This window comes from Macaca thibetana, chromosome 14 (genome assembly GCF_024542745.1).
Source record: "Macaca thibetana thibetana isolate TM-01 chromosome 14, ASM2454274v1, whole genome shotgun sequence".
In the NCBI taxonomy this organism is placed as follows: Eukaryota; Metazoa; Chordata; class Mammalia; order Primates; family Cercopithecidae; genus Macaca; species Macaca thibetana.
The window spans coordinates 78,752,228-78,779,115 of NC_065591.1; the positions used below are offsets into that span (position 1 = coordinate 78,752,228).

Here is a 26,888-nt window from a genome sequence, read left to right on the forward strand (position 1 = left end):
TGCAAGTGAGGCAAGGAAAGGGGAGGCTACTTATTGGGCCCCCTCAAACTCCAACATGTAGTCAGATAGGGTTACCCAGTCATGGTGTCACCCCCACTTCCCAGATCAAGAATTAACAGAGCCTCTGGATGTTATTCTTAAGTATTTTTTAGATTCTGACTAACCTAACTTGAGTCAGTCCACTGTGGGTCCAATCAGCTCTGCCAGGGGCCTGGAACCATGTGGTACAAACAGAGAGGAGGAGAGTAGTCAGAGAGAAAGAATCAAGGGGCTAAGCAGATACCTCAAGGCTTCTATTATAGGCAGGCGTTGTCATCTGCTTTTCACCAGTGGAGAAATTGCATCTTAGGGAGAAGACAGTCTCACAGCTAATATCAGAGCTAAAAGTCATACTGAGGTCTGATTGACTCTAAAGGTTATATTCCTAACATAGTTATAAGATCTCAGAAGCTGCCCTGAGCTGGCATTCTCTACTTGGCATTGAATAGAATACCTGGCATCGTGTAAACTATCCCATCGTGTAAAGTATCCCAGTAATACTAATAAGAAATCAGAGTTAAGATTTTACCTTTTCATTTTTTTTTATTTTAAAAATGAGATGGGGTCTCACTATATTGCCCAGTCTGGTCTTGAACTCCTGAGCTCAAGGAGTCCTCCCACCTTGACCTCCCAAAGTGCTGGGATTACAGGCATGAGCCACCGTGCCTGGCCTTACCTTCTCATTTTCAGTGACATCATCTTTTCCTTTCTCCTTCTGAACTACCCTAGAAATACGAGCTGCAAAGATTAATAAAAAGAATACTAGGCTGGGCGTGGTGGCTCATGCCTGTAAGCCAGGAGAGGCTGAGGCAGGAAGATCACTTGAGTCAGGAGTTTGAGACCAGCCTGGCCAACATAATGAAACCCCGTCTCTACTAAAAATACAAAAATTAGCCAGGCATGATAGCAGGCACCTGTAGTCCCAGATACTTGGGGGGCTGAGGCTTAAACCCAGGAGGCGGAGGTTGCAGTAAGCTGAGATCGCACCATTGCACTCCAGCCTGGGTGATAACAGAGAAACTCAGTCTCAAAAAAAAAAAAAAAGTATACTGTACTTGGTCCCAGAAAGTTTCCACTTACAAGTTCCATGTCCTTAAAAACGCACAGATTTAACCTTAAGCTCTTTGATCATCATTCAGTTTTTTCTTTTATTTAGCCTATATAGATGTATGTATGTATGTATGTGTATATATGTATATGTTAATGTAATATTAAGCATATGTTTTATATACTTATACATATTATACATAAGTATAACATATGTATATATTAATGTAATATATAAAGCATATGCATTACAAATATTTTATACTTATACATGTGTATTATATATAAGTATAATATATGTATATATTATATACTTATACATGTTTAATACATATTACATTAACATACATATACTTATATAAGTATGTAATCCATATGCTTAATATATTACATTAACATATATAAATCTATAATACATATGTTTAATATATAAATGCCTAAGACATATACACCATACCATATAATATGTTATGTATTAATATGTAATACATGTTTTATTATTATATCAACAGATATATTGGATATCTACAACATATTAAGTAATTAAAAATAAAACAAATCCTACCAGATGCTTATCTTCTAAAGTGAGAAATGCAAATTAAAAGTAACTATACCGAAATAATGTTTTTCTGCTCTCAGATCTCCAAATGTCCAAATGTTCTGCAACACATGTGGGTGAGGCCAAGGGGAAACAGGTGCACTTAAACACTGTGGATGGGAATATGAAGTAGTACAATCCCAATGAAAGCAATTTGCCAAAACTTATTAAACCACAAACTTGGCCGGGCGCAGTGGCTTATGTCTGTAATCCCAGCATTTTGGGAGGCTGAGGCAGGCGGTTCATCTGAGGTCGGGAGTTCGGGACCAGCCTGACCAACATGGAGAAACCCAGTCTCTACTAAAAACACAAAATTAGCTGGGCATGGTGGTGCATGCCTATAATCCCAGCTACTCAGGAAGGCTGAGGCAGGCGAATCACTTGAACCTGGGAAGTGGAGGTTGCGGTGAGCCAAGATCATGCCATTGTACTCCAGCCTGGACAACAAGAGTGAAACTCTGTCTCAGAAACAAAAACCAAAAAACAAAAAAAACCCCCACAAACTCAAGGCTGGGTGTAGTGGCTCACGCCTATAATCCTAGTACTTTGGGAAGCTAAGGCAGGCAGATCACCTGAGGTCAGGAGTTCAAGACCAGCCTGGCCAACATGGCAAAGCCTCATCTCTACTAAAAATACAAAAATTAACCACGCTTGGTGGCACATGCCTTTAATCCCAGACACTTGGGAGGCTGAGGCAGGAGAATCGCTTGAACCTGGGAGGCAGAGGTTGCAGTGAACCAAGATTATGCCTGGATGACAAAGCGAGACTCTGTCTCAAAAATAATAATTTGGGCCGGGCGCGGTGGCTCAAGCCTGTAATCCCAGCACTTTGGGAGGCCGAGACGGGCGGATCACGAGGTCAGGAGATCGAGACCATCCTGGTGAACACGGTGAAACCCCGTCTCTAATAAAAAATACAAAAAACTAGCCGGGCGAGGTGGCGGGCGCCTGTAGTCCCAGCTACTCGGGAGGCTGAGGCAGGAGAATGGCGTAAACCCGGGAGGCGGAGCTTGCAGTGAGTTGAGATCCGGCCACTGCACCCCAGCCTGGGCGACAGAGCGAGACTCCGTCTCAAAAACAAAAACAAAAAATTTGAAATACAAACTCGTAGACAATTTGTACCAGCAATTAGGTTTCCAGGAAATTATGCTTCAAGTGTTCTCACACTCATAATATCATCTGTATATGATTGTTATTGTGGCATTGTTTATGATAGCAAAAGATTAAAAACAATTTAAATGGCCATCAGCAGAGGCCTAGATCATCTATAAAGTGGAACTCTGGACATCAATGACAGAGAATGAGGAAGCTCTCTAAGTTCTGAAACGGAAAACTACCAAAATGTAACAGTGCGTGGAAAAAGCAAGGTGCAGAACAGTGTGTAGAGTATGCGTATGTGTAAAAATTATATACATAAGTATTAGCAATACTAATAGTACTAGTAATTACTTATTTGCTAATATATGCAAATACAGTATATTATACTGTAATAGTATTCATTATAATGGTATAGTATGTGTATATATGTTTGTGTATATGTATATGTATATAAAATCTTGTATAGGCATTAAAAAAATCTCTGGGGAAAAAAACTGAAATCAAGAAGTTCCTTTAAAAAGAAAAATGTGGGTTGGGAAGCCAGGCAAATGGGGACATGGATGGGAATAAAACTTTTGACAGAATATCTTTTGAGAATTTTGAACCAACATGAATGTATAAGCTATTCAAAAATTGAAATAAATATATGCATTTGTAAATATATGCATTGTCATTTGTAAAACGACAACAGTGCAGTGAATGTTAGGAAGGAGAAGCCCAGGGTCCCACAGGAACAAGTAACTTAGTCTGCAGGGCCTAGGGAAACTCTCTGATGAAGTCGCTTTTAAACTGAGACTGGAAGAATAAATAGGCAAAGAGGAAAGTGGATGAAGAATGGCTGACCAGCAAAAGGGACCCCACTTACAAAAACCCTGAGCAGGTAAAGAGCTTCACAGTCAAGGAGTAAAAACATACACAGTATGGCCAGAACACAGAAAACCAGGGGAAAGGGAGATGCAGGAAGGAGTAGCCAAAGCTGAAAGCAAAGTGAGGGCCAAATCGTGCAGGCTACGTGAAAAATATCTGGACTTGCTCCTAAGGGCAATGGGAAGCCATTGAAGGAGTTTAAGCGGGAAAGTGATGGGATCAAGGTTTATTTTTTTTTTTTTTTTTTTTGAGACGGAGTCTTGCTCTGTAGCCCGGGCTGGAGTGCAGTGGCCGGATCTCAGCTCACTGCAAGCTCCGCCTCCCGGGTTTAGGCCATTCTCCTGCCTCAGCCTCCGGAGTAGCTGGGACCACAGGCGCCCGCCACCTCGCCCGGCTAGTTTTTTGTATTTTTAGTAGAGACGGGGTTTCACGGTGTTAGCCAGGATGGTCTCGATCTCCTGACCTCGTGATCCGCCCGTCTCGGCCTCCCAAAGTGCTGGGATTACAGGCTTGAGCCACCGCGCCCGGCCAAGGTTATGTTTTAAATGGATTGCTCTGGAGCCTATGAGGAGAAATGACTGGAGGAAGCAAGATTGGATGTTGACAACTCATATATCTGACAAACTACTCTGGAAAACTGTCTGGCAGTTTCTTATAAAGTTAAACATACATCTACCCTATGACCTAGCAATTTCATTCTTGGGTATTTATCCAAGTTAAATGAAAACATATGTTCACAAAATATTTGTACAAAATTTCTTATAGCAGTTGTATTCATAGTAGCAAAAATGATGTAGGAAAAAGCCACTAAATTTCTACCAAAAAATGAATTAATAAGCAAATTGTGGTGTATTTCTACAATGGAATACCACTCAGCAATACAATGGAAGGAATTCCTCATACACACAACATGAGTGAGTCTTAAATCCATGAAAAAAAAAGCACAGATATGTACATACTGTATGATTCCAATGATATAAAATGAAATCAATGTACAGAAAAATAGTCCCTAGTAATAGAAATCAGAAAGTAGTTGCCTATGGGAAGGAGACATTGACTGGAAAGAAAAAAACAAAGAATTATTCTGGGGTGACGGAAATATTGTATCTCTTTTTGCACATGGTAGTTACCCAGTGTATACAATTGTCCAAACTCATCAAAGCAAAACAGGGGACTTGTGCTTTTTATTATCCCAAGCTCAAGCGACCCATTCACCTTGGCCTCCCAAAGTGCTGGGATTACAGCATGAGCCACCATTCCCAGCATGCTTTTTATTATCTATTAAGTATACTTCAAGTTTTAAAAAAGAGTGGACCTTGAGGAAGATAGGAGGCAACTGTAATAATCCAGAGAAAGGTGATGGCAGCCTGGTCCCCTATTACTGAGGACCAAATAAAATAACATGTATAAGAGGGCAAATAATAAATCTTCATGCAAACCATGAAGCTCTATGCGAACTGTGAACCTTTGTGTGAAAGTGAGGACCGAGTCTAACTTAAACCCCATCAAATTTTGGAGGTGATGGGGACTTCCAAAATTGCCCCCGAGGCAGTCCCATTGTTGGCAATGAAGGACTTGGGGGCGATTAATCATGATCATCTGGTTGGTTTGTCACAGTTTGGCAGGAAGTGGGACCAATGACTGCTGAGAGTCATCAGAATACTTGACCTTGGGGGCAAAAGGCGGGGGAGGGGCAGGAGCTGCTTTTGCCAGAAGTCGTTTTCTACTGAAAACTGGGCTTTCCCAAACAAGAAGTGTATTCAGCTGCTGGGCTGGCGTCTTGAATTTATTTTTTTGTATAATTAGGGTTTGAAGGATACAGCAAAAAAGGAAGCAGACTGTCAGTTCCTGATGCAGGGGCCATCACCATCAGTGACACGGCCACCCAGCCTTCAGAAGAGTTTGCTGGGGGCTGAGAGTGTGTGGGAAATACACGGGGGCTGCTTGCAAGCATCTGCCTCTGAGTGCAGACAGGTTTGGAGAAACAGCTGTGTGGAAATCAGGCAAAAGTCATCTGAAGAACTGTTCACTCACCATTTAACTGAATTCAACTTTGTTTCCATGCCATTTTTTTTCAGTGTTAATAAATCTCTGATTATTTGCTTTAATTTAATGTTGATTTTGTTTTCTCAAAACTACTTGGAATGAGCAGACACAGCTGGATCCTCCCTATTTACCCCAGTGGATGCTAAATGCCCTGGTGAAGAGGAGACACCCCTGCACAAAGCAGAGGTGCGGATTCTCTGACCTCCTTGAAGACCCTCTTCTGAGCTGCAGTGGACATTTGTCATATTTTTATTAATGGGTGTCTGTCATAAAATCTCCCTCTGTAAGGGTTGGTCACTGTTGTGGCTTCTCTAGATGTGAGGTTGGACTCACCTTCCATACCAAAAGTGCACAAAATCACACTCACACTCTCTGGTTCACACATAAACACTCACTCATAGAACCCTGGCACAATCTGAGGGTCAGTAATTGACTTTGGCTCAGCACACCAAGTGGTCTTGCCCTGAAGTGTGAATCTCAGGGAAGCAATACAAAAACAGGCAGGGGGTGGGTGGCTATCTCTGGAGACAGCTGGAGGTCGTCCTTTCAAAAGCAGGCTGGCTGGCATGCTGACCAAACTACTCCTGCCAAGGTGCCATTGCCGTGGTTCCTTTGGCTTGACTCTCCCCGAATTTCTACTCATTTCTAAGGTTAATTCTCTTTATTCTCCAATACCCACTCCAATACATTTCCTTCCATTTGTGTTCTCCAGAGTCTGTTTTTATTGCTGACACCTAAGACAGTGCATAATCATAAGCCAGTGTGATTTCATTTCCTACTTGAAGCCTTTAAAGAAAATGCTCTCAAGCAGTACCTCAGACACCCAAATCAAAGGTGTTACTTGTGTGGCAATGGAAAGACACCTGAGCGGGTGGGCATGGGAATAGAGGAAGAGGAATAGAAAAGAGGAAGGGAAAAGAGAAAGTACTGCACATTTCATACCTACTATAGTCTAGGACTGAGGATACAGCAATGATCAACATAGGCAGAGGCTCTAACAGATGCCAGGAGCCCGCTAGGCATTTGTCTGGCTACCTTATGATAACATCATAGGGAGGGAGGTGCTCCCATATCCCAAGTGGGAAGAGTGTGGCTCAGTGAGGCTGAGAAACTTGTCCTGGGCCACACAGCAGATGACTATTGGAGCTGGAATCGGAACCAGATCTCATTCCTAACCACATCTGCCCTTTCCACTACATAAATTTGCTAGACAATGGTGGGTAAACCACGCACCTTTTTTTCTTTTCATATTTTGATTTCACTGTTGTAGCCATGATTTGGAATGAGCCCACCTGAGCCTAATGATGTAACAAGATCACTGGATTATATATGTACTTACTTTAAAAACACAAGGTAGAAAACTTTACTGAGTCCATGAAAAGAAAAGCTGGAGGCACGTCAAAGCCTGTTTTGATTTAAGTGGAATAGATCCAGCTTGAGTGTAAATTCGAGACTGTGTTTGCTTGTGTCACACTCTGTTTTTCAAATTACTTTCATATGTCCCGTTTCATTTATTTCCCCCAGTTCTAGATGGGAAAACTGAGGCCTGGGACTTGAAATAACAGATGTATGTTTGCATAGCAAATTAGGAGAGCCAAAACTCAAACCCATTCTGTCTCACCGTACCTCACTGCTTCTTTCAGCACACAATAATTATTCTTGTACCAAGTAAGTTTAACAAAGTGACTTGGATCGATTCGTTCTGATGATTTGAGTTAGCTCCTGGGATCATTTGGGTAAATATTAGGCCCACATCTCTTTCCAAACATATTCCATCTCTCTCCCTCTTCAGTTTATTTCTTAACTTTTTTCTATATTTTCACCTCTCCTCCCTCATCATACCTCCCTTCCTTTCTCTGTTAAACTCCTCCCCTTCTCTTCTTTCCTCCCTTCCTCTCATCCTCTCACCCACAAAAACATTTGTTTGTCTTACATAGGGATAGTGTCATGTGACTGGGTGGCTGAAATGAGAAGTATCTTTTAAGCTCCTGGAAGCAGAATATTTTCTTATGGATTTTTTATTGTTTGGATTGTTTTGCCAGGCTAATGAAAAAAGACTCCGAGGTCCCCTTATCTCAGGCCAACTAGAGGATGCCTTCAAGTTTTTGTTTTTCTTCCCAAGCTGGTTCCTTACAAATGCATCCAGAAGGTCATTCCCAGGTCCCCAAGATAGTGGTGGGTAATCAATCACATCCAGGACATCAGCATTACAGCAGATAAGCTCATGCATGGGAGGATTTGGGAAAGGAGAAAGGGGAGCCTAAACTGTCCCTGAACCATGTGCTCCAGCAAAGGCAAGCTGAGGGATTACTTTTTCTAGGACTTCACTGGGACAGCCACAAGTATATTCTAGCTCCAATGACCATTCTTCCCTTTTGATTTTTGACTCAAAACAAATAAAAATACACATACATAAAATGCTTAAACATTTCCTATATAATCTGATAATTGCAATTCAGCAAGCAATAAAGATTGTGTGATTGTGTTTAATAGCTCCAAGGGCTGGGTCCACACAGGGCCCCCAGGCAATAACTAATCCCTCTGAAACAAACAGAGAGGACAACTCCAGACCTGGCTTTGCCAAGGACATGATTTGTAAGCTTATTTAAGTCACCTAATTTCTCTAGGCCTCAGAGTCCTCAACTATAAAATAATGAGCTAGTTTATTATTATTTTTTAGCTAGTTTATTATTTCAACCAACGCTTATTAAACATCCACTTTGTGTCACGCTTTGTGCAAGAAGCTGGAAATATTTTTAAAGTATAGACACAGTATCTGTTCTCAGAGGGTCTCAATGTTTAATGGGGGAAAAAATGCATCATAAGAGAAAAGTGCTGTGGAAGGGCAAAGGTAAAAACAACTCAGCCTAGGAGCTTATCTTTAGGTTTCTTCCCAACCCCAAAGTCTACGTGCTTGGCATTTTTTGTCTGTTCATTTTGTTTTGGTTGTCTTTTCACATGGATGTATGTTATTTCATTCTTTCTTGTAGTTGTTTTCAAATCATTGTTGTCATTGTCAACATTACCAATTACCAAATACATATTGTTTAATTACCCCAACAACTCTAAAAGTTAGACATTATAATCACTATTTTTTATACAATAACACTGAAGCCCAGAGAGTTAAGTAACTTACCCAAGCTCACATAGCTAGGAAGTTACAGAACTGGGATCGGAGTTGACCCCCATCAACTCCAAAGTACATGCTCTTTCTACTACTTGGTGCTGCCTCAGGTATATGTAGCCACTTAGGACAAACAACACCATTTGCAGGAGCCAGTGTGAAATAAAAATATGAGGCCCTTTGTTCAAATATTATTGAAAATTTCAAGACAGCAACAGCAAAGCATTAAACAAAGCACAAGGCCTGTCTAAGCACAGGGCTCTGAATGACTGCCCATGTTGCACACTAGGAATCCAGCCCTGCCAGCCACAATTCAGTTTGCAGTGGCATCTCCCACTGAAGCAGAAAAGCTTCATAGCAAGTTGCAGGCCCAGATCACAGTCGCAGAATGTTTCAGTGATCATGCTTCACATGTAGGATTTCTGGCATTACCCAGAGAGTTCATTGTGAACCACCTGGCAGGATTTGGGTGCTCTGTGTGGTAGCTTTTTCAGAGTAGCCCTGGCACCTAACCTAAAGAATATTAATATCATTTCTGGTAATGCCAATTACTTTTTTTTTGAGATGGAGTTTTGCTCTTATCACCAGGCTGGAGTGCAATGGCACAATCTGTTCACCACAACCTCTACTTCCCAAGTTCAAGTGATTCTCCTGCCTCAGCCTTCTGAGTAGCTGGGATTACAGGCATGTGTCACCATAGCCGGCTAATTCTGTATTTTTAGTAGAGAAGAGGTTTCTCCATGTTGGTCAGGCTGGTCTTGAACTCCTGACCTCAGGTGATCCACCTGCCTTGGCCTCCCAAAGTGCTGGGATTACAGGCATGAACCACTCTGCCCGGCCAGCCAATTACTTTTTTTAGTGTGGGGAAAGCTATATAGTTTTGAGCTGAAAGAGTTTTGCTCGGTGCAATGGTTTATGCCTGTAATCCCAGTATTTTGGGAGGCTGAGGCAGGAGGATGGCCTGAGCCCAAGAGTTTGAGACCAGCCTGGGAAACAGAGACCCCTGTCTCTATCAAAAAAAATACAAAATATCAGCCAGGCATGGTGGTATGTGCCTGTAGTGCGAAGCTGAGCTGGGAGCATCACTTGAGCCTGGGAGGTTGAGACTACAGTGAGCCATGATCATGCCACTGCATTCCAGCCTGGGTGACAGAATGAAAAAAGAAGAAAAAAAAAAAGAGTTCTGGTCATACCCTCACACCCTTACTCTTACATTCTTACATTTAGAACATGAGGAGGGGGAACATTAATGCTGCATAAATGGAACATGTCCAAAAGCCTCTTGGGATGCAATCCTCTTTTTAAATTGCAAACTGGGACCAGTACGTGTGCCCTAATAGAGGGCAGTAGGAAAAAAAGCAACAGGAGCTTTGCAGCTGCTAGATTACAAACTTCTCTACTGAGGCACTAACTCTTATTAAGGTGTTAGCTCCTACTGACCCAGCAGAGGTTGAGTAAAGATTGTCATTTTGGTCAGTGATTCTTAACCAGTGGTATTTAATCTTTTGAGATCGCAGACCCCTTCTTTGAAAAGTATGAACCATCTCCCCAGAAAAAAAGACAGGTATATGTAAAATATTCTTGTGTTCAATTGTAGACTCTCTACCATAGCCCTAGATTTTTAAAAACCGTATTTTAAAGCATGGCTCCCCTAATTATATAATTGTCAGAGGCGTTTGAACCACAGCAACTCCATCTTGAGTAGGGGCTGGGTAAAATAAGGCTGAGACCTACTGGGCTGCATTCCCAGATGGTTAAGGCATTCTAAGTCACAGGATGAGATAGGAGGTCAGCACAAGATACAGACCATCAAGACCTTGCTGATAAAACAGGTTGCAGTAAAGAAGCCAGCTGAAACCCACCAAAACCAAGATGGCCATGAGAGTGACCTCTGGTTGTCCTCACTGCTACAGTCCCACCAGCACCATGACAGTTTGCAAATGTCATGGCAATGTCAGGAAGTTATCCTATATGGTCTAAAAGGGGAGGCATGAATAATCCACCCTCATTTAGCATATAATCAAGAAATAACCATAAAAATAGGCAACCAGAAGCCTTCTGTCAGTGGAGTAGCCATTCTTTTATTCCTTTACTTTCTTTTTAAACTTGCTTTTACTTTATGGACTCCCCCATAGTTCTTTCTTGCGTGAGATCCAAGAACCCTCTCTTCTGGTAACAGAATCTTCCAATGTTAGAACTAGACAGAAACTTAGAGATTATTTTTGTGAAAGCACCTTATTCCTAGTGGTGTGAAAGCTGAGGTCATTTGGGATAATAAATGGTTCTGCACATTTTCAAAGAGCTAGTCCTCTCATTGTCAATGCTACCTTGAACTAGTTGTCCCACTCCTAATTTGCTCCTGTCAAGACACTGCAGCCAAATGGAACAATCCAGTGCCACAAAAGGCTGCTGCTAGGATGTCAGTGAACATTTGTGGAGCACCTGAACCAGCCAGGGTATTGGGCGCAAGAACAGCTCTTGTCTTTGAGAAGCTCAAACACATCTAGAGGAGAAACAAACAAGAACAATATAATGTAACATAACACATGCAATTATAGATGTTTGAACTAGGTTCAGAGGTGCCCTAACAGAAGGTGCTACAGGCTCTGCTTGATTGGATCATGCGAAGCTCCCAGAAGAGGAAATGCATATGCAGGGACTTGAAGAAGAGGAGGAAACACTTATGCAGGGACTTGAAGAATGAGCAGAAGGGCCATGGAGGGGAAGAGTCTCCTGGCTGAGGAGTCTAGCATGCACAAGCAGAGAAGGCTGAAACAGCCTGAGGACAGGAGGAGCTAGAAGTGACTGGGATTGGCTAGAGCATAGGGTGTGTCCGAGGAGGAGGAGTGATGTGGCTGGAAGAGAGGGGAAGAGCCAGACCTGAGGGTCTTGGATATCACTCTGAGGGGTTTGGACACAAAAAAGAATATCAACCAATGTGATGGATTAAGGAACTCCTTCCTAGGGGTGGTGCAAGGAGGCCAGATAGTCATCTGTCCTAGATGAGCTTCTCAGGGGTTGGGGGTGGGGGCTGGGTGGGGCTGGAGTGAGGGCAGCCTCTCTGAGATCCCTATCGCCTCTCTTTAAAAATCAGCCACTGCCAAACACTAGAGAACCTAAGAAGGCCCCTGTAAAGCATTCAGAAATGACAGGCAGTCAGCCTAGAGCACACCTTTAACAAGTCAATAAGACATACACAGCAGAAAAGGACCACACTTCTCCATTAAAAGATAGCCAAATGGGAGGAGGCCTTCTCAAAAATACAGGGAAATTTCTCACTTGATGTATTGATGTTTTTCCTCTGCAGAGCTTCACATTTTTCATTCATTCTTAAAATTGAGCCAGTTTAGCCCTAGGAGGTGGGCAGGCTCTGAGGAATCATCAATCAAGAGAAGAGAACAACATCGCCAGAAACACGTAAGGGAAATGTTTCCATGTCACTACTTCTCAGGATTCCTGGGCATTAAGGGTACTTAAGAAGTGCTTGTAAGGAGTGTGTTTTCTCCCAAGCAAATGCATAAACAAAAAATCCTAATTACAGGGACACTGCATTGAGTCTGTCCTAAAGCTGTTCTGCCTGTATTCACCACTAGGTGTCATTAGAGCCCTCTTTTAAAAGAAACAAAGCTTCAAAAAACACCTCAAGAGAATAATTTTTCCAGTGTTCCTATTTCTCAGTTAAAAAATATGTGTGTATATATATATATTTTTTAACATGAGTAAAAATTGCAAATGTTCAGGACTTAGCTCTCGAGTGGCTACTAAGGATTATGATTCCTCAGACTACCTGCAAATATCATTTGTCCTACAGAATCACAACAAATACATTTTTATTGAAATATCTATGGTAAATATACATCTTACAGGAAATTCCATTGCGTTTACACTATTTATTTAATAGAAATAATCTCTGAGATTATTTGCATTTATTTCTGAAGGAGGATGTTTTTCCTTCCTCAGAATAAGTTCAGGAAATGGGTGAAATGTTCAGGAAGTTAGCTAAATGCTGATGTAAATCCAAAAGGAAGGTCTGTTGTTGTTTCTTTCTTTTTTTTTTTTTTTGGGGGGGGGTGGAGGGACACACAAAAAAGCTAGGAAGTGGTTCTCTCATTCACTTATGGAAAATGTTATACTGAATTTCTGATTTAAAAGGAAGAGGATTAGAAAAAATGTGTGGGCCCATGATATCATTTTCTGTAGAACTAGTTAGGCAATCCACAGTAGCTAGCAAAGGAAACTGTGTCAAGAAACAAAATCTACATGGGAGACATGACTTGGATTCAGTTTGTCCTAACTTAAACCTTTACAATGAAATTTGAATCAGCTACTCTAAGAAGTAAGTCGTGTTAGAAAACTCTGAGTCCTGAAGAGCTGGTGGGGCCTCTTAGCACTACATAAACAACTAAATGCTACCCTCTCCTCCCAAGGACCCTGTACCCTCCACTAACAGTGTCATGCTGACCCTCGGACTGCAAGGGGGAGTCTGAATGCAGTGAAACTCAAGATCTCCGGGGTACTTAGTCAGTGTTGCAAGCTGCTGTGGCCTTTGGCGTTATTTATCTTTAGTTTGCAACGTAGGGGTGTGCTGTATCAGGTGTGCAGAGCAAACAAACTCCTTGCCTCTGAAACACTGGCATTTTAGAAAGCAAAGATTCGGCTCATTGACCAGAGCTACAGGGGACACAATTTGTTGTGGCTTCTCTGAAAATCACCCCCTCTTTTCCATCTCTCTGCTACCACCTTCATTCAGGCCTTCATGGTTTCTCATCCAAACCGGTCTTCCTGCCTCCTGCCTGCCTTCTTCCCAGCCCGCAGTGCACACAGCACACAGAGCAAGCTATGTAAAAACACCAACAGGGACATGAGCCTTCCTTGCTTTCAAACTTTTGCCGACTCCCCTGTGCTGAGCGCAGGAGAGAATACGGACGGCCTCCAAGGCCTTTCATAACTTGGCCTCAGCCCACCTTCCCTCCTACTCCGAGAATCTCAGGCTCCAGTTACACTGAGCCACTCACTGCCCTGCACCTCCTGCCAGGCAACTCTCTGCCAAGTTTATTCACACATTTATCCTTTTCACTCTGGATAAATGAGGACTGATCATGTACTCTACTTCTTTTAACTTCTATAGAGCAATCTCTTTGTCTTTATACAATTATGACTTAACAGTAGTAAGAGAAGGTTCAGAGGGCACAAGGTAACACACCTACATAAACAACCCTACTGGGTGCAAATATTGTAAATCAACATATGCCTAGAAAAGGTGGTCAGATGCTGAATTCTGACTATATACTTCCGATGGCACATAATGAGTAAGTTTCAATTTTTATAGTTTTAACATTCTGAATTCTGGGGGTGGTTTTGATGAGCAGACCAAGTTTTAAAAGAGTTATGGTCTTTGGGATCCTCACTTCTTTCTCTTCTTCCCTGCACCTTCCCTACATGTTTACATCAGCAGATGTGTCCTTTGAGGGGTGAAATGGTGAGACGACAGCAGTTTAGGAACTGTTTGCCCATTACACTGGGTACTCAGAAACTGTAAGACCTAGGGACTTAGGAAGAAATAACATAGTAAGTGTGATAGGACTAGTAGCATTGATCATTTGTGGGGAGGAGTGTAGAGGGAGGCATGTAGTGTGCCGCAGCGAACTTCCAGAGGGAAAGGTTGTGTCTTATTTATCTGTGTCCCCTACGGTGCCTTCCCAGGACAGTGGCTGGCACATGATGGACCCTCATTCAGCTATTCAACAAATATTTACTAAGCAGTAGAGGATTTGTTTTTCCAGGTTTAGAGTTTTAAGCTTGTTAATAGCAGCTGAATTCTTTCTCTGTTTTGTCATCTGCACTTTTGGACTCCAAGTTGGACTTCATATTTCATAGTTTTTAAAAATCACTCCCTTTCCCTTCCCTAGCCCATTCCAGTGTTCTATATACAGTAGACTTTCAGCAAATATTTAAAAGAGACAACTTACAATAGGCAACACGGTGGGGTAGTCGATCATTCCCTAACCTATCTTTGAGGCTAGAGAATTTTCTCTGAGGCTAGTGCCGTAGCATCTTCCCAGAAAGTCCTGCCAACCTGATGGCTCTTGTTGTCACCTTTGGTTTCCTTCCTATGGTGGCCACATTTGTCACCAAAGCCCTTCAGTTTCTCCACCTAACAATATTAAAACCCTCCCTTCCTGCCCTCCTTCCTTACTCCATTTCTTCTTTCCTCCCTCCCTTCCTTCCTTATACACATTTTGATACTTGTGCCCTGTGCCAGGCAGTGTGCCAAGCTCTGACGGTACATAAATAGACAACTTTAGGTGCTCAAAGTCACACTCAGGAAGCTCAGTTTAGTAAGAAATGGATGCATGCACAGACCTTGCAATCACAGTGCAAGGAAGGCTCCCAGAGTTGAATGCACAGAGGCTTAAACCTACCTATCAATAAAAGGAAAGGGAAGCAGGAAGTGGCAAGCAGGAGGATCGGGGATGTCTTCCCAGGAAAGATGACACAAGGCTTTAAAAAGGACAGGCATAACCTAGTTAAAGAAAGATGGAAAGGACATTCCAGGCAAAAGGAATCAACACATATGCAAAGGCAAAGGGGTGAGAGGAAAATGATGAAACCAGGACAGGCTTTTCTGTGACTTATCTATTCCATCTCATTGCTTTATATTCTACCCATTTACCTCATATCAAGTGGAATGATGCAACCCCAGGCATTTCAGGAAATTTACATAGCCAATCATTTAATCTCTTAAAGAGAAAGGCATTGATAATGCAGGCTTTCCATGAGATTAAGCACGTTCTTGGGTGAAAACAGAATTGGTTGCTTATAGGAAACCAGGTGGAAAGCTGATGAAAATCAGGCAGTGGATGGAAAAATGCAGTACATTTGATTTTCTATTCCCTTTCTCTGGTAATTTGAGAAGTTGGAATCCTTTGCCATGAGGGTAAATAAATCTATGGGCCCTCTTAGCCTAAAGATGAAATAGACTGAAGGAAAAAAACAGGGTAATTCTAAGAATTTCATGTGAGGCCAAGGTCCATTTTGAAAGTCTTTTGGACTAAACTTTTGCAGGTCCAACACATTTTCAAGATATTTAGTGGGATCCTCCCAGTCCTACGATACCAGCTTGCATTGTGAAGGAAAACGAAGGACAGAATAAAGCCCTTCTCCCAGTCTGGTTTATTTTTGTACACGGAACCTCTGAAAACAGGAGGCCAAGGCTGACCTCTTTAGTCAAGAGTCAGCTCAACTTTAAAATTATAATTGCATGTGAAAGCTAAAATGGGAAAGAGAAAAAATCAGTTCTCAAGACCGAAATGCTAAAAACCCTTGGGTCACATTCCAGTTAGGGTCCTGGCCATGCACACAGAGCTCCCATTGGGGGAAGGTGGGCAAGAGACCAGTCAAGACCAATTCAAACCATAGAATGTTGGGCATCATGGCATTTACTCTAGAGGTGTCCAGTTTACAGATAAAGAAATGTACTATAGTGATTATGCTATATAATCTTTTAAAAACTAGAAGCTTACAGTCAGATCTCATTATTGAGAAAAGTGCCAAAGAATCTACCCACTCCAAGTGAACTATTTGCAGTAAAGAAATCAGAGGAGGTTGGGTGCAGTGGCTTACACCTGTAATCCCAGCACTTTGGGAGGCTGAGGCGGGTGGATCACCTGAGGTCAGGAGTTCAAGACCAGCCTGGCTAACATGGTGAAACTCCGTCTCCACAAAAATTAGTCAGGCATGATGGCAGGTGCCTGTAATCCCAGCTACTCAGGAGGCTGAGGCAGGAGAATCACTTGAACCAGGGAGAAAGATGTTGCAGTGAGCTGAGAACTAGTCATTGAACCATTGCACTCCAGCCTGGGTGACAGAGCAAGACTCCATCTTTAAAAAAAAAAAAAAAAAGAAAGAAATCAGAGGGATAGAGTCTGTATTAGTTTCCTTGGGCTGCTATAACAAATTATCACAAACTGGGTGACTAAAGACAACAGGAATTTATCATTTATTTGGGACAGGGTCTTGCTGCAATGCCCAGGCTGGAGTGCAATGGCGTGATCTCGGTTCATTGCAACCGCTGCCTCCCAGGTTCAAGCGATTCTCCTGCCTCAGCCTCCCAAGTAGCTGGGACTACAGGCGCACATCACCATGCCTGACTAATTTTTGTATTTTTGGTAGAGACGGGGTTTCACCATATTGGCCAGGCTGGTCTCAAACTCCTGACCTCAAGTGATCTGCCTGCCTGGACCTCTGAAAATGCTGGGATTACAGGCGTGAGTCACTGCACCTCGCCCATAGGTATTTATTCTTATACAGTTCTAGAGGTTAGAAAGCCAAGATCAAGGTTGTTTTCTTCTGCAGGATCCAAGGAGGAATCTTCCCTGCCTCTCTCCTGGCTGGTGATTGCCAGCAATCGGTGTTTCTTGCTTGGCCCATAGCTGCATAACTCCAATCTCTGTGTCAGCCTTCCCATGGCATTCTCCTCTCTGTGTCTGTGTCCAAATTTCCCTCTTTTTTATAAGGATACTAGGTATGAGATTAGAACCCACCCTAATCTAGTAAGTATGAACTCATTTTTGACTTTATTTAATCTGCAAAGACCCTATTTCCTAATAACGTCATGTTCACAGGTATCTGGGGTTAAGATTAGGGGGACACCATGCCCATAGGAGTATAAAACAAAAACAAAATAAATCCCTGTATAAAATAAAAATACAACCAAAACCCTGAACTGGGCATGGGAAGACCTGCTAACCAACCTTCTCCAACCCCTTTGGGCTGTCCTCGCCCTCTCTACGTCTTGGTTTCTCCACTCTAAAGGAAGGTCATCAGGCCTGCCCTACTGACTTCAGAAATGCCAGGAGAATAAAATGAAATCATGTAAATGAAAGTATTTTCTATTCAGAAAATGTTTCTTTAAGTGCAAGGAATTAAGAATTCATTCCAGATTGTGTTGACTTTCCTTAACTTCATAACTACTTAATGAAGAGGTAATGGAAAGAGAAACACAGCCCTACTGGGAAAACCATTTAAATTACATACTTGCCTTCGTTTAAGGTTTGAGGTAAGTGTCCAGTAGCAATCTGCAGATAAGGAGAGTAGTATTGCAGATCCTTGTTCAATGGGCTTTTTACTCGCACCAAAACAGGGTGGTATTCAAGCGAAGCTAAATGGTGGCAAGCAATTTAAAAGCAAACCAAGAGGCCTAACGTTCACATCTGGGACATCAGCAGACGGTGATGGCTCTCCTCTCTGTCTGTGTGGTCTATAATATTACTGGCTCCCATAACAATATCCTCATAGTAGCTTTGAATTTGCTTTGTCTGATGACTTTTCTGGATATGGCGACACAGACCACACAATTTATAAAATTAGCTAAAGAAGCCACTTTCCTGATTGACAAATGTGGCATATGCCCATGTATATTACACAAACAGAACCACTGTGTAGCCAGAAAAAAAAAAAAATCTGAAGAAAAAAAAAAGCCCCCTTTCCTTTCCCTTTTTTAAGAGGCCAAAAGTTCTAGCAATGATGGGAAAACTCTTTTTTAGGCCATCAGATTAAGTCAGTGGGGCTTGGAAGGCAAAGATAGCCACATGCATTGAAAATGCCAGAAAAAGAGGTGTCATTGGGATAACAACTTGAGAACTATAGTTATATCCAAAGCATCATGTGACCTACTTGAGTGTTACTGATGCCCATATTAGTAATCAATTCTGTTGACCTTGGACTGTGGGGGTTTGCTGACCCAGGAGAAATCCCACAGGGAAAAAGAGCCCCAGCAAAAAAGAAAGAGGCCCTCAGAAAGCAGTTTCCAATCTGCCCTGCAAACTGAATCCTCTATTTGTCACTGCTGGGTGTATATGCTTCCTAGTGGCTGTCATATACTTTCAGAAATATGCCAAGTCACACACAAGCTAACAAACAAAACTTTATTTTCCTTTAATACAAAAATTAAATAGCAAGGGGTTTTCTTTGTACAGTGATAAATTAGAAATTTACAGTACAGACATCGAAGCAGACATACTTTTGTACATCCTTAAAAGCAGGGTCCATTTCCTTTGAAATTTAGCAATTCATTCAGGGCATGTGTAGCAGGAAGTTTGCCTGGTACCTCTTTGTCAAACATCTGAAAGTCCCCCAGATTGGCTTCAAGGTTCCTGGAGCTGTGGGGTGGCATGAGGATCCAAGAAAGGCCACAGAGCATCCAGCCCAACAGTTGCACAGAGCAGGGGGAGTCACATGTTATCTTTTTGCAGATTACACCTAATATTTAATCAACCTTTCTTACAAAGAACCCAAGGGGCCTTCATTTTTTTGACCTTTTCAAGCCTCACAACATCCCTGTGAGGTAGACAAAATTCAGAAACACCTCCGTGCCTCGCAGGGAGAGATCTAGAAAGCAGCTTACCCCTCCCAAAGCCCACAGCCAAGTCAGGGCCCCAGCCTACTTGTACAATTTGAAAACTTTCACAACCTGGGAGAGAAGATGGACCCAACCTTTGTGGGACAGAGTGGCTCTTGCCCCTCTTTCCAGAAGCCTTCTAGGATGACAGTGGTCATGTACTGAATATTGTAGGAGAGCAAGGAGGTATAAAAGCTTTGAGGACATGGCTCATACAGGACCCCAAAAAGGTCCTCTACAAATTGCCTGGGTAAATTCTGGAAATTGGCTAATGCAAATAAGAGAAAAAAGGTAGATCAGAAACAGAAACAGGCTACTATCAGGGCAACTGAGCTTGCCAAGGGGAACAGGCATGTCGGGGCATCTATAAGTCATTTGTCTCCTGGTACTGTCAAGTGTGTAATCACTGCACAAGTGCATGGCAAGAGACAGCAACAGAAAGCTCTATGTAGGCTAGAGTGAAATGAAATCCATTATGTAGGGCTCTAGTATCTGATCCTTGGTAGGAGCAAAATGCTCTCTAAGTAGTTTCCAAGATCTATGACCTAACCCTGGAGGAATAGTGATAACTAAGGTCATTTGTAAGACATAATACAAACCCAGATGGGAACTCAAATAAAATAAAGGAACCAATAGGATTTTCAGAGTCCAGTGACTCGACATGATTGACTGGAATAGCAACTCTCTCCAGTGTCCTCCATCACAGAACAAAATACAAGATGTAAACTGATTTTAAGAGGTTCCTTCCAGGCCAGGTGTGGTGGCTCACACCTGTAATCCCAGCACTTTAGGAGGCCGAGGCGGACAGATCATGAGGTCAGGAGTTCGAGACCAGCCTGGCCAACACAGTAAAACCCCATCTCTACTAAAAATACAAAAAGTAGCTGGGCGTGGTGGCAGACACCTGTAGTCCCAGCTACTCGGGAGGCTGTGGCAGGAGAATCGCTTGAACCTGGGAGGCAGAGGTTGCAGTGAGCCAAGATTGTGCCATTGCACCCCAGCCTGGGCAAAAGAACAAGACTCTGTGTCAAACAAACAAACAAAAAAGAGGTTCCTTTGACAGTCTGTGCTCTGTGGCTCCCTTCCCTAACTGCAGCTGTGGCCACCTCACCAGAAATCAAATATTGTACCGGCCTGGTGAAATCCCTGAGTCTGTTCCTCTAGGGCTGAGACTGCTGAGCTCATCTTTGTGTCCTCAGGTCCCAGCTTGGTTCTCAACACAATAAGCATTTAATTCAGTGACCATGAGGATGCGGGGAGCCAGAGAATATAGAGCTAAAGGTGCTGAACAGAATCTAAAATCAGAGTCTAGACACACGAGCTTCCCAGAACCTGAGTTTGGGGAGTGCAGGTGAGAGAGTGACCTGGGAGAGGAAAATCAGAGAGCATCTCTGAAATTAAATTCTCCAGTTTCAGGCCCAAGTAAGTTGCCAGTTCAGAAATAGTCTCAGCGATCAGGAAGTGGGTCTCCATAAAGGAAAGAGGATATGAATCAACCAAGAAGATCAAGCAGATGGTTCTGGCCAGCACCATTCTACTCCCATGTTTCCCTGCCCTGAGGTTTGACCTATATAAGCAGGAGAAAGGAGTCTACCAGAAAGGACGCTGGATGGAGGTGCCATTGCATCATGTTTAATCTCTGGAGGCCAAGGGATTTCTGAGGAAGCTACAATCATACCTATTTACTGCAGGTTTCATAGAAAAAAAAACAATGCTCACCTTCTCTCTAGCAAGATGCTGTCCTCAAACACACCCATACAAGTCACATGGAACGCCCCAAGCCCTGAATTGCCGGCAAAGCCAAAGCAGATGTGTGGGCCCATGTCCTTGTGGACTACTCTTATAGTCTTCCTAAGGGATTTCTCCAGAGATTGTCATGAAGCAGAGGTGATGCTTTCTGTTAAAACCACCTGTAACTGACTTGGAAGGAATCCTGGGAAAAGGATGAGAGATGTGTTAAAGGTAGAGAGACCCAGGCTGGGTGTGGTGGCTCACACAGGCAGAGATTTACGGAATGGAGACAGTGAAACAGATGGGAATTCCAGAGGTCCCTGCTCCTTTCCCAGAGGAACAGTAAAGTTCAGCAGACCTGGGTGCGTCCCCACCCTAGATCAGTTAGAAGAACAGAGATTATCTATTTCAGGGCTTTACATACAGTTGGCACTCAATAAATACAACAATAACTGATATTTTTAACAAATACCGATTTAAGAAGTGATGGAGTTGATTGAAGGTCACTGGTAACTGACTCCTCAGCCACAAAGTTCTTTTCCTGAAACCATGAACACTCTCCATTGTCTGGAATGTGAAACCCTGTAGCATTGCTAAGACTACTAATCCAAATGGCCACTTCTGATCAAATACACTTTGCCCTGAAAAGGTAAGAGATTTGTGGAAAACACATGTCAAAACCCAAAACATTGTCAAAACACTAGCTCCAGAACTCAAAACTCAGAAATCAGGTGCCCAGATTCACCCAAGTGCTCTTTTATTGTTATTATTTAGTCATTGACAAGCATTGATCACCTACTCCACGCCTGGCTTTCTGTTAGATGCTGCCTTGGTCACACAATCACTGACACGTTACAAAGAAAACTGCATTACAAACCTCTATACTCTAACAGCAAGACCAGTCCCCTACCGCCTGGTCTTCCTTCCCCTGCCTGGGCCAGAGTCCCTGCACAACTCCCAAGACACCAGAACAGAGCGTGAGTAAGGGCAGGCTCTGCCCCTGGGTGCGTGCTCCAGGGCCCTGGACAGTTATGGGAACTGTCTACAAGCAGCACAGGGAGTTCACATTTTATATTTCATAGGCAATGGAGTATCAGATGGAGTTAAAATGGTTCTTCCGGGGATCAATTCTCATGCTCCTGGAGCCTGACCCAGAGTCTAGCCAAGGTACTCAGACTGGGCACAGCAGCAGGGGCCACCTGTGCCCACTTAGCTTCAGTCTCAAAAGCCAAGACTTTGCCTTCCAAAACATACGATGGACCTTACATGCATCTTGATGTCAGAGAGCTCAAGAACCACACAAAAACGAAAAGGAAAGAAGAAAGGGAAATGTCAGACTATGGGCATAAGGCTCAAATCACATTTTTAAAACAGAGGAAATGCTTATTTCCAGAATTTGACCACCTATTTGGAATTCTGAGTCCCTGGAAATGTTTTTTTCAATCACACAAAGTGTGATTTAAAAAAAAAAAAAAAAAGAGCTTCCCTTCCTATTTTTTTAAAGGCATGAATTAATAAATAAGTCATTGCAAAGCAGTTGCTGAAGCAGACAGGTATGAGTTACAAGGAGTGCAACCTGTGACATAGTCAACAATTTGTCCCCAAGATCTCATGATTAGAAGGCCTAAGGCAAGGTAAGAGAAAGGCCAGTTACAGTTTTAAGAGAAGTGCAATTTTCAAGAGGCTGCTAGGGGATACCCCCTCATGAAGAACGTATAGCATAAATTTTAAAAGCTTTGGATACCTCTGCTAAAGGCAATTAAGACCTGGGCTATTAGAGTTTGCAGTTCATTTCATATGGTCTACACTTTATTCCCCACTAACCAATCAAGCTTCTGGCTGGCATTCTGGAGATTCATTAAGCACCATATAAATACTCCAGGCCACACTGCCTCCAATGAAATCTTACAAGGAGCCTTTGCCAATTACTAGGAAACAATTATGCACCAAGTAGTTGGATTAGCTGTCCTCAGTTCCCTTTATAAAACTGAAAAAGTCTCCATTGTCGTTAGTAGACCAGACTCTGATAACATTCTTATGCTTTAAAAAATAAAAAATTTAAAAAGGCACTATCATTCTGAGAATGCAAGTTGAAGTTGACCCTAGTTTTAAAGTCAGTTGAGTATACTATGTCATGGTCCAAGAATGTGCTTTTAATTGTAATTGACACACACAAATTACACAGCTAATCTGTGCGAATGCAAAGTTGCCAAGAAAGTTAACATTTCAGCTCTTCCAGACTGGCGTCTGCATAGATGCAATCACACAAGTAAAATATATTAAGTCCCCACCACTCAATGCAATAGGTCTCTGGGGTCGGTCAGGTAAGTCAACTTAGTAAATCTCATTTTCCTTTGAATTAAGTGATTGTCAAAAAGTGAATCATCCTTCCTTTTCCCCTCTTTAAGCATGCTGCAGTGCAAAAATTCCTATAAAAATACCTTTTTTTTGAGTCATTAATATAAAATGAAGAAAACAGCAGCAGCCCAGAAGAGAGATGTTGAAATTTAAGAGAGGAAGAGAGAGAAGAAAAATCCACTGGATACCTTATGTGTGTGAGTACAGTACATTTGTTTGTTCAGACAACTCTGTTTTATGACAAAGGCACTGAAAGATTCTAACACCACCTCTTGGGAGTGCAATCCACAAAGTTCTAAACAGCAGACAGTGCACCACAGAAGATGTTTATGTTAGATCAGCCAAACTATAAAACTCTTGTAACACTTCTCTGAACCCAGCGTTTCCAGTGTTTATAGATTGCGTTGCTATCTGAAAGACCCAGTTAGTATTTAAAATTGTAAAGGGTTAAAAAAGTTAATCTTTCTCCCTGCAAGTTACCAACTCACAGCTCAAATCCCACCCTGCAGGGGAAAACAGTATCGCCCTGGACTTCCTGGACTCTAGGCAGGACCTCCACGCTCCAAGCTGCAACCTGCTAAAGTGATCAACGTTTTTGATTTTTCACAGCTTTGAAAGCCTCTAACTGGCTGTTCCATTTTGGATCATTCCAAAGTCTGCAGCAAAATCATTGGTTTTTTGATGCTGGGGTTGGGGTGGGGTCTCTTAATTGTTGCTAGTTTGTTCAAACTGAGATTCACTGCATAAAACTTTTAGTAGAATTTCCTCCAAAATGCTGGCATTCCCTGCTTCAAAATGAAGAAAGCGTGGAGGCTGACTAGCCTTACACCACAGTCTCATTGCCTTTCCCAGGCTTCACCCAACCATTTCCTCTTTTCTCTCTCTTTACCTTTCCAGAATTCACCAATCTGTTGGAACACTTCTGCCACGTGTGAAGAGTTTTGGCAGACCAAATCCACATGCCTGAAGTGATGCCCACCAGCAAAGACATAAAAATTTTCAACATTTCAACAGCCATGTTGGAATCATCTGCAGAATACCGAAAGAGTGCCCAGTTGGAGATTTCATAAAAGTAACAGGCAATCACACACGTTGCAGGAACTGTGTACAGTACTGAGAACACCCCGATCTTGACCATCAGTCTTTCTAACTTGTCTGTCTTTGTCCCATCCTTTTGAAGATTTGACCGAATTTTGAACAAGGCCACCAAACCTGCAGCAATGAACAAAGTTCCAATCACCAAATAAGTAAAGAGGGGAGCCACCACGAACCCGGTGAGCGCATCGAGATTTTGGTTTCCAACATAGCACAGGCCAGTCAGTTCATCTGCATCCACCAGTCTCATAATCAAGATGACAATGGTTTTCACTGCGGGGATGGCCCAGGCTGCAATGTGGAAATAAGAGCTGTGCATTTCAATGGCTTCATGGCCCCATTTGAGTCCTGCTGCCAAAAACCAAGTGAGTGTCAGAATAACCCACCAAATGGAGCTGGCCATTCCAAAAAAGTACATCAGCAAGAAAATTATTGCACATCCTGTGTTCTTAAGTCCTTCTTGGATGAGAACAGGTTCTGCTGCCTCTTCAAAATCACAGGATATCCTTTCCCGGCCTACAGTCAGCCTGACAATATAAGCAATGCTATAAATATTATAGCACATACTGAGAAATATGATGGGGCGCTCAGGGTAGGAAAACCTAGAAGAATCGATCAGGAAGGTCAGTACTGTGAAGGCAGTGGAAATGAAGCACAGGCTGGCCCACACAGCCATCCAGATATCGGTGAACTCCTTGGCTGAGCGGCTGTATAAGCCAGCATCATAGCCACACTTGAGAACACAGTTCAGGCTCCTTTTCACCCAGATGTACTGATCAGAATTGGTTCCCACAGAGTGACACTCTTCCCCAGGCTGGATGGGGGTTTTGTGAGGTAAGGGCACCTCTTCATCACCTGGCCCTTCCATGCACATGTGATTGTGGTCGTTCTGTGGTGGGAATTTGCTGCAGTTCAGACTCTCTGGCCAGGCAAATCCAAATTCCTTCAGGACGGGTTCACAGCGTCTCTTGACTGAAAGGCACATGCCGCCGCACGGGCCAATGGGGATGTTGATCTTCTCTGTGCACATTGGCACATAAACAGAACAAAGGAAGAACTGGAAAAGTAACAAAATGAACAAAAAAAAAAAAACACAAAAAAAACAATGACTTGGAAGTTTGACCAAATGCTCCCACAAAGCTGAGTTGAATGCTTCCAGGCAATGTACGTATCTACTTTTAAACCAACCTATGGGGAGTCTGTCTGTTTACTCTGACCTCAAACAAGGATGCCTGATAATCCATCACTTACACACTTTTCTTAGTTTGGCTCTAGTAATCATTTCCAGAGGAATGTACACAAATAAATAAATAAAATAAATAGGGTGTGAAGAATTGCATAAGCCCTCTTTGCACAACACTTGAAATAAATTTTTAAAAACTGGCTTTCAATCTCCTTCCATTTTAGATACTATTTGAAAAAGCTAAAGAAACTAATATGACTCAGGTGGTTTATTTTTATCCCCATTTCTTTATCATTTTAAAAATAAAAGTTTAAAAAAATGTAGATCCTGTTAGTATTCTCTTCTCCCTACTTTACCCCTTAAAAATTTGTTTAAACTAGTCCCATACTGAAACAAAAAATGGCCCAACTGAGACACTGTTAGATTCAAGGATGGGATGCAGATTGAGGTCTCTGGTCACTAGGGATTTGTTTGGCCAGGTTTCCTCAATGAATAATAATGAAGCACAATAGGAAAATGTAAATGTTAAGTCGCTGAAACTGCAATACCAGCAGGGGAGAGTCCAGTTGCTGTCCTCAATTCCTCTAGCATTGATAAACAGTCTGCTTGGCTCCTTACAGATGTTGTCTATGAAGTCTAGAGTTACAAGTAACTATTTTCCAGCATGTAAAGGGATCCAGTCTTGTCCTTCAAAACAGCTTGGCCACTTTCCCCAGGATACATGTAATTAAAAATATATATCCCTGCAAAAGCTGTTTCTCCAACAAATTACCACTGATGTCAGGATATGTGCTGTTTCCAAACTGAGAGCTGGAGGATCATTTCTTAAGCTTTTATAACCTAGTTCTAAAATTCTGGAACTTCCAAAGGGATATTTCACAGCAACAGGTCTAATCCCGACCATCTTTCCAAAACCACAAACCAAGTTTTAAAATGACCTATGTAAAAACATGCACCTAGTAAGTAAGCTATATGTCTGTTTCTTATCTCTCAGAAGTTACAGCCAGAACCACAGATTTCTTTCTTTTTTTTTTTTTTTTTTGGATATGGAGTTTTGCTCTTGTCGCCCAGGCTAGAGTGCAATAGCATAATCTTGGCTCACTGCAACCTCCACTTCCCAGGTTCAAGAGATTCTCCTGCCTCAGCCTCCTGAGTAGCTGGGATTACAGGTGAGCACCACCACGCCCGGCTAATTTTTGTACTTTAAGTATAGACAGGATTTCACCATGTTGGTCAGGCTGGTCTCGAACTCCTGACCTCGTGATCCACCTGCCTCGGCCTCCCAAAGTGCTGGGATTACAGG

At 42.5% G+C, this 26,888-nt stretch overlaps 2 protein-coding genes across 4 annotated transcripts in view; both read right to left on the minus strand.

The window, feature by feature from the left end:
- Positions 1-26,888, minus strand: part of ME3 (malic enzyme 3) — a 1,085,505-nt gene that overhangs the window by 459,094 nt on the left and 599,523 nt on the right. The window lies entirely within an intron of this gene.
- FZD4 (frizzled class receptor 4) overlaps positions 1-26,888 on the minus strand; it is a 46,610-nt gene that overhangs the window by 17,377 nt on the left and 2,345 nt on the right. For 2 of the 3 annotated variants that reach the window (XM_050755849.1, XM_050755847.1), the window contains one exon: positions 18,732-25,459. In XM_050755849.1, coding sequence (XP_050611806.1) covers positions 24,131-25,459 — 1,329 coding nt within the window. In that variant the 3' untranslated portion in view covers positions 18,732-24,130. Of the gene's footprint in view, positions 1-18,731; positions 25,460-26,888 lie in introns of those variants that run through there. The other variant, XM_050755848.1, reaches the window with a different exon arrangement.